At 43.3% G+C, this 8,888-nt stretch overlaps 1 protein-coding gene across 1 annotated transcript; it reads right to left on the bottom strand.

The window, feature by feature from the left end:
* Positions 1–1,406: 1,406 nt before the first annotated feature.
* Positions 1,407–7,842, bottom strand: ECT8 (evolutionarily conserved C-terminal region 8). The gene is made up of 9 exons (XM_048708288.2): positions 7,487–7,842; positions 6,494–6,558; positions 6,212–6,359; positions 6,057–6,124; positions 4,907–5,353; positions 4,298–4,816; positions 3,318–3,530; positions 2,683–2,838; positions 1,407–2,366 (listed from the first exon to the last, which is right to left on the bottom strand). Exons 1-9 carry the CDS (start codon positions 7,521–7,523, stop codon positions 1,944–1,946), a joined length of 2,076 nt encoding a protein of 691 aa, XP_048564245.2. The 5' UTR covers positions 7,524–7,842; the 3' UTR covers positions 1,407–1,943.
* Positions 7,843–8,888: the final 1,046 nt, after the last annotated feature.

Raw genomic sequence — 8,888 nt, forward strand, 5'->3', positions numbered from 1 at the left:
TTTTCCTCCACTCTTCAGGGGCACGCAAACCCTTCCCAAACGGCAGATTGCCATTTGCATCTCTGACACCCGGCGTTGGACAATGAAGATCTGAATGGCCCAGCCGTCCACACGAGAAACAGAAATGAGGGACATTCTCGTATTGTATGTCATACGGGTCCATACACTTTCTCCTCTTTGATTCAATCAAAATCCATCTCCTCAAGGGTTTATCAACATCAATAGTCACTCTTGCCCTTGGGTATCCTGCTGCCTGATCAAACTGCACCGAAGTAGCCTGTCGATCAATTTGCTTTGCAATCTCCGCGCTCCATTTATCATTCCTCAGATTAAAGGGGAGATTAATAACCCTAGCCCACAACTGGAGCTTGTCAAACCTCAACTCCGATGGCCTCATGCATTCATCAAACTCCGAAAGAATCACTGCATTTTTACTCACATGCCAATGGGCTCCTTCCCACACACGATCTCTATCTCTCTGTGTCGCAAATTCAGCCACAAAGATGTTTTCCCCAACAGGATTAAAGAGCAGCCCTTTTGGGTTGCCCCATGCCGGACGAAGTGCATTGGAGATAGTTTGGAGATGGAGAGTGTTTCGGTGAAGGACCTTCCCAGCCAACATCCACTTCTCCCCGACTTCTTCCTCACGATCGTCGAGCACCAGCGGCGTAGCCTCCTCTTCTGAGATCTCCAGTTTTCCCATGGCCTCCGCTAACTTTGCCCTAGCCGCCCCTGGCGACACGGGCCTTTCCTCCCTGCTGCGATCCGTGGACGCTGACATCCCTCGATCAAATCACCGTCGCCCCGCCGATGGAGATCGGAGTGCGCCGCCAGGATCCACCCTCAAACCCTAATCGCCTCTAAACGAGAGCTCCAGGTTTTTCGGAGGAAAACTTTTCCTTATTGATTCATTAGATACATTCATTTTGTCCTATCTATTCCCTTCGTTTTGAATTACTTGTCACAAGTATGGATGTATCTAGATGTATTTTAGTTCTAAATACATCCATTTTGCGATGAGTAATTTGAAACGGAGGAGTACAAATATTTCGGTACGAAGGAAGTAGTCAAGTGTCAAATAAAAAAAGTCTAGCATCTAGTGTGGCAGTAGGCAGTAGCACACACTTCGAAAGACGACAGCAACAGTAAAGCGATCGATTTGTACTACACACACGCGCCATGTGCAGGCGTGAGCCGAGAACGAGCAGGCAGCCATGTGGCCTCCCTTCCTAGAAAAGACATGTGCAGATGTGATTTCTCTCGATCGGTCAAAATCCTTCCGGAAAGGAGCTGCGCCGCTTTGCAATGCAGGCCCAGGCCCACGGCCACACATGCCCAGCCCGTGCCAGGATCAAACGCCCGTTTCGGACCAGAAACGAGCAAAGCGAAAACGAAAGGCCGCACAGTGACGAACAGATCTCCGGTCCATTTTTTTCTTCTCCTTTTCTCGTCAAATATAAGTAATTCTGATGGTACAAGATGAGGTCAATCTACACTAGTGGAACTAAACGCAGGACTCTTTTTTTCCCTTCCTTTTTTCTACCTTTGCTAGAACCTAAAACAGGCCCTTAAACCCACACGGCAAGTGGTCTGCTTCTCAACACATTAGCAATAGAACTGGATATTAGATGACGACGACAACGACAGAAGAAACAAGAACAGGAAGAAAAATGGTTGGAACACTCCCTCCTCCTGGCTGAAAAATAGACAAGGAGTGTAGCATGGGGAATTCTCTACCAGCCATGATATGCCTCAGAACCTTTTTTTTCCCGGTCATTGAAAACATTTCTCACGGGAAGACAGCTCCAAGGCTCTTGTTCTCCGCTTGACCGACCAACGGAGAGGAGCTTCCAGGATGATTGACCATCTATCAGTGCTCCGCGCAGCAATTTATTGTCGCTCGATTTGGATGTAGCTTCCGTCCAGATGCGCCCATCCTGTCATCAGCCTGCCGCGGCGACGCTGCTCGTCTGCTCCTCGCTTCTCTTGCCTGTATCATCAAGCATCGCGGCGGTGACCTTGTTGCTCTGTTCCTCGCTTCTGTTTGATGCATCAAGATCTGCTGCAACACCATTGCTCCCCTCACTTGTCTTGGCTGTATCAACATCTGCTGCAACCACTTTGCTCTGCTCACTTGTCTTGGTTGTATCAAGATCTGCCGCATCCACGTTGCTCTGCTTCTGACCTGTCTTGGCTGTATCAACATCTGCCGGATCCACATTGCTCTGCTTCTGACTTGTCTTGGCTGTATCAACATCTGTTGTAACATCGTTGCTCTGCTCCTCGTTTCTCTTGGCATTATGATGCTCTACGTTACATGCAGATTGAGCTTGCTTTTCAGACTCTGACGGTTTCTCATCCTTCGGCTGAAAAGATAACTTAAATCAAACGACGTTGTAAAATTGTGACCCTCTATCATCGATCATGAACAAAGAATCATATTATCATCAATTTATGGTCATTCAACAGGTAAATCTAGTTATTTTAAGTCCAGAAATACGACAAACTAAAACTGGGTATCCTTTCCTGTTATTATTAGGCTTTCCATGATACCACAAAGTGAAAGTGCAAATGGCAAACGGGCATATCACTATACGGAGGTAATAAGATTTATCAAAGCGTGCGTTTAATAACAAGAGACACACTGCCTTGACAAAGTAAATGCAGCAGTTCGCTATATACCGTGAGGTGATCCAATGATGTAGTAAGCGGCTTGCCTCTTCTGTCCTGCATTACTTTCTGCCTATTCTCATAGAAGTCAAAGTCATCCAATATTGACGTTTTGCATGAAAAGTTCTTGAAAATGTTCAGCATCTCTGCACCTTGTAGAAACTTGACCTGGGATTCAGTCGTCCAGTTATGAGTCCAAACTTATAAAATAAAATATCAGTAATAAAGTGTGAGTAATGCATAGTGGGCATAAGAGAATATCCAGAATAAAATTAAACATTAACTGATCATTAAAAGAATGCACCAGAGAGAAGCATGGACAATAACTTAAAAAGCTGCACTTGTTGTAATGTTACCAGCATTCTATTTCCATGACAAAGAACATGAGGAATCAAGTGAAGGTGGTAAGGAAATAGGTTAACAATTTTGTAAGTAGGTGAAACATTCATTACAAATTAAGTCATTTGTTGCACAGTGCGCAAATAGGATTGTATGTTTCTCCAGCAAGAAGAATGACGGGGGAAAACAAAATGAAACTTATGTACCAACAAATTTATTCGGATGTTTTCAAGATAATTGACCAACAGAGATCTAAATTCTAGCTCTGATAATACCGGGATTCTCTAGTTAGATGGTGGAAGCAATACCTCTTGAGTGTCCCTGCTGTTTGTAACAGGCTTGTTCTCATTATTCTCCAATATTATGTGTCGAAATTGAGGATTAGGCACATCCTTGATAATGTGCCATTTTACTGGGAAGAATCCATTCCACTTGTCCTGTTGCCAGAAGTTCATACTCTTGTTGAAATCTACTGGGCCAAGCATCTCAGCCACACCACAGAACTGACCACTAGCATTAACCTGGTCATTATAGTATAACAGTTAATAGAGCAAACAACCACAAATTTATCTATACCAATATAAAAAGACCCAAAGGGGCAGATCCAATTAATCTCGACCATCAAATCATGTCAATCCAACGACCTAGACTGCTTCAATGTCAAGCGCTCAACATGTTTAGCGTGCAGTTAATTTCATGCCAAAAATAGTGCTAATCACATAATAACACGCAAATAATATCCTACTTAATATCCGCATGCACTTAATATACTTCCAAATTAACGTGCATTGCACGTACACATTGACTAGTCATAATGAAACAAGCATCTCAGCCACACCACAGAACTGACTACTATTTTCTACTATATGTATAATGCTCAAAAAAAATATAATGACCTGGAAATACTTTTTGAGACAAATCTACAAATATGATTTCTAAATTTTCCAAACAAAATATTTAAAACAATATTGACGGTCAAATCTATAAAATTGACTGAAGTTATGTCCAAGATGTAACTTTTTCGTGAACTGGAGGAAGTAGGTGGAATGAAAAAACGAAACAAAGAGCCTAATTCAATGAACCAGAGAAACAAAATAATCAAATTGGATGCACTCGCACATCATTATCACAAATATAAACAAAGCAGCATGTCTTACCGAGGCACACTAAATATAAAACTTACGTACTCAATAATAGTCAGATACAACAAAAACAAAGAAAAAAATGATTGAATATCACACTACTCTGATGATATTCAGGATAAAATGCTTGAGGAATAAGTACTTACAGAAAAGAAGAGGAAAACAGGGCATTTGGTTCCTTTTCCTGCCATTCTTTCTTGTGCAATTTTATAGGCATTGTCAAGCCTTTTGTTTCCATTAGGAGTACTTGCCCAAACATTGTACTTGATACTCTTGTGAATATCATCTTCACTATAAGATTTAATCACGAAGAATAAAGCTTGCTCATACTTCGTAACAAAATCAGGAAGATTATATGAATCTCTTCTTACTGCAACAAGTGAAGGTATGTCATCGTTAACCTCCTGTACACCCGACAAGCCAAAACGATCTGCTCCTGGGCTCAAACTGTTTTTTGAGTCATCATTGGGTTTATCTGATACGTCACGGTCACCAAATTCATTTAGCTTGCTCCTGGCCTTCAGCTTCTCATTCCCGTTGCAGTTTCTACCACTTTCATTCAAATTAATGCCTTTACTTTGATAAAGGCTTCCTTTCCCTTGGTTAGTATGCGCCACAAACTTGCTAGACGGAAGATGCCCTTTTGTTATGGAAGCACCAGATGCCTAGCATAACAAAAAGCATATAAACTTATAAGTTTCCTACTTTATGCTCAGAAGAGTAGTTTGTCCTGTTTTACAGGAATTTTTCAGTACCTTATTTGCAAACTTTGATGATGGATGGTTATTGGCGGAGGTTGGCACTGTGTCTACAGCTGATGATGATCCTTTGGTGGTACCTGATGCATACTTTGTGCTGCGTGAAGCTTTTGAAGATGGAACAGCATGCTTATTGGAAGGGTAGTTTGATCTTGTAGGGTAGTTCGTTTGGTGCACACCAACAGGATGTCCCTGAACCCCATCCAGAAGAACATAAGGGTCCCATGTGTATGCGGGGACTAGCTCAGGTCCGTAAGCAATTGGTTGAGCATACATGCCAGGTGTAGAAGGGTCCTGCACTGGAACCACAGCGGAGTAATATGGCTCTTTGCTGACATACTGACCATCCACGCCATTTCCAGGAACGACTGGACTATAAGCAGTATATCCATTTTCGTAACCCGGAACATAACACAAATAAGATCCATTCTCAGCTTGAACCACCTGAAACAGATTACAAAACAGGTATAAGCTCAGTTCTATAGTGATATGTCAGCCTCCACAGCTGTATCTTCAAGAAGCAGTTTACTCTAAAATTGATTAGACTCGGTAATAACTTAATAGGGAACAAAACAAAACAAAACAGTGCAATGCAAAAGTCAACTGTTAAATCGAGTACTCTGAAGTCTGCACAGCCCTTTTGTAATTGGCTCTTCATCATTTAAGATCTCAATCAAACTAAATTAGCTACAGTGCTTGACCGCAATTCTTTGTACAGCATGGAATAGTAAAAGCATCCCCTGAATAGACATTCCATTCACCGGCAACCATTTAAATTTGTTTATCTCAATCACCAGAATAAGTTAATCATCTGTTCATGACAGCATATTGTGTGGTGACAACTAAAGCAAAAAAGAAAAGGTATACATTTTTTGTAAAGGTTTGCAAAGAATATTGTTGGCATGAAGATACTAATGGAAGAATAAAAGAGTGATATTAACAACCAAAGCTGATACTTTCCCCAACATTGCAAAGGAAAGGCAAGGAAAAGATGGTTGCAAATAAGTGCAAAGCTAGCTGGTACCACCATACCACCATAGATGCACTAAGTGCGGCATTTTTTGGTTTTATTTACACAGGACCACTTGTGACTACTGTAGGGAAGGCATATAACATGATTGATAAAGTACACTGTTTGATAACTTACTGTCGGTTGCATCTCCAGTCCATTCGATCCAGCATAGTAGCTATTCTCATCCCATCCTCCAAATGAGCCTAGAATAATGATCAAACCATCAAACTGAAAGAACAGTACCTCTGTTTTCAGGACTTCAGATCATAGTACTGATCTATTCTACCCACCTGGATAATAGTACCCGTAGTAATACATCCCTTGGTCCCCCATATAAGTTCCTTGGTTCATCTCAGCATCCTTGGCAGCAGTACTAGCTGCATCTGCCGAGGAAATGCATGATATTGCATCCGAAGAACTCACGTCTTTTGCAGCAGGCTGCAAAGATTGGGCACGAAAGGAATCAGCAAGTACACGATAGATATAGCCCAACCAACCAAACAAGGAACAATTCCTTGTACGCTAAGATAAGCAAGGACTATACTATATGTCTCGAGAAATTAGAATCTTACCAAGTTGCCGTTGCTTGCCTTCGTGCTAGCATCAATCGTCAAGTTGTCTACTGCCTCTTCTATAGCTGGAAGATACAAAAGTCAAGGCTTGCAAACAGAATATATGCTTGAAAGGCCATCGTCCATGAGTGAGAATAAAATAAGCCAGCAAGCCCAGATTGATGGATTAAAATGTCCTTAGTCCAATAATGCACAATAATTGCGTTTAGTGAGCTCATCAAATCAGAAGATCTATAGCGATCATCTGATCAAGTGCAAGAGACCATTACTTGAACAAGTTCATGGCTCGCAAACAGCATGCAGCAACAGATCAATAAGGGCATACAGCAACCGTATCCGTAAGTACACAAACCATATTATTGGTGTAGCTGTCAAGTTGGCTCAGCTCTCGCCATCTTTGAAAATCCGACATGTGAGGGATACCTAACAATTCTAATTCTGAATATAAAACAACAGAGACCTGCCATGGTATGGTAGGACGGCAAAACTCAATTATGTCAATAGTAGATTGAACTGGGTCGAACTTTCCATGAAAAATGCTACGCACCCACGATTTATTTATTTTGAAACCGCGATCTGAAGGAGCACGCATGGATCAAAAAGTCCCTTAAAGCAAGATCAGAGCAAAAGCTTTCCCAATGCTTTAGATTAAACAACCATAAAGAAGTATGGTAAATCAGGTTGAGCACACACGCCTGTCGATGAAACAAAAAAGCAGAAACACTGGTACCAAACTGAACAAATACACACACAAAAAAGAAACAAAAAAAATCCAGAATTTTGATCAAATACAGCGGTGTCCCTGACGGATCATCAAAGAGAAGCAACGGAGTTGGATGGCAATGGAATCACCCAGCTCACCACCAGCACTGGGATGGTTAGAAAATGAAAACAATTTCAGAGCACGGACAAACCCCATTGATCCAAGAAAGACAAGCCCGGGATCATGCATCAGATCCAGCTCCGGATGGATGGGCAAGGAGCAAAGGATACGCTTGTGGGCGAGCGCGGTGTTGGGCTTGGGCTCCATGAGGCCGCACCAGAGGTCGCCGCAGAAGAAGCCGGGGCTACGCGTGTCCTCCAGCTCGACCGAGGATTGGGCCCGGAGCAGGGACTCGCCGGAACCCTAGGCCGCTCCGGCCGCCTCCGCCGGAGGACAAAAAGGAGCGGCGTCGGCGGGGCCGCGGGCGGTATAGGGCGGGCGGCGCGGCCACGTGTGGGCGATCGGACGGCTGGGAGGGAAGGAAGGAAGGTGGGCGCGTGCGTTGTGGGGGCGGAGCAGCGAAGCGACGCGGCCGAAGCGGGCTCCTGAAATCTAGCGGGGGGCAAGGCAGCCGCTCCGCCTGTTGCGGCCGAATATTTGTAGCCTTTCAGCACTATACATTTCACCTTTTTCTCTTGTGAGATGAGATGAGATGAGATGAGATGAGATGGGCTCGAAAGTTAATCATGGCATTCCACATCTGTAGAATTTCTACATGCATATGTTATTGTGAATATAATAAAGAAAAAATGAGAGACGGCGTAACATGTGGTACGGGCAGTTTTTTTTGGAAGAAAAAGGGAAGCAAAATATTGGTGGTTGCCACTAACAACACGAAGGTACGGACGCCCATGAAAACGTGCCGTCAACTAACTATGATCTGATGAAAGCTACTGCCATCGCTCGGTTGTCAGTGGCGTAAACCCTGTGCTTTTCTTGATCCTAGCAAGTCAAGGTGGCGTGTGGTTTTTTTAATTTTTTGAAAGCAATCGGCGAGAAACTACATCCAACCAACATGAGCATCGAACGGTGTGCTCGCGCGGTCTACCACTAGATGTGTTTCGATAGATCAACAGATGCGTGACGATGGCCTGATGGTGGGCATGAATGCCGGCCAAGATGAGGAATATCGGACTCTAAAAAAGAAGTTCGGGGCATATTTTGGGCCTGGAAAAAAGAGGCGAAGAATATATGTGGTCCATATCACGATCGGTACTAGAAATTTTATCGTTTCCTGGCGTGGGTGCTCCCGGGCACCTGACCGCGCAGGGGAGAAATGAGGCAAAACAAGCCGTGAGACTACTCATAGTGGGAAGTATCATATGTTAGTAACATGTGTATGATAATAGTGTATGATACTACCTTCATAGTGCATAGTATTATAAACTAGTATCATAGATGATCATATTTATTGCCATGCATGACACAAAGTAGCATAGCATTTAACATGATACGGTATCTACCTATGTTACTCTAACACTCTTTCTCTTCTTTAATTATGTGCCACATAAGCATGTTTGTTAGTCCCAAGTGCATGTTACCACTTATGTTACCCCCACTATGGGCAGCCTGAGCCCAGCAACGCCCGATGAAACTGCCAGGCGGAGGGAATTCGGTCGGTGTCAAGTGACA

The sequence above is a fragment of the Triticum urartu genome, chromosome 3A (genome assembly GCF_056163025.1).
Source record: "Triticum urartu cultivar PI428250 chromosome 3A, HENAU_Tu73, whole genome shotgun sequence".
NCBI lineage: Eukaryota > Viridiplantae > Streptophyta > Magnoliopsida > Poales > Poaceae > Triticum > Triticum urartu.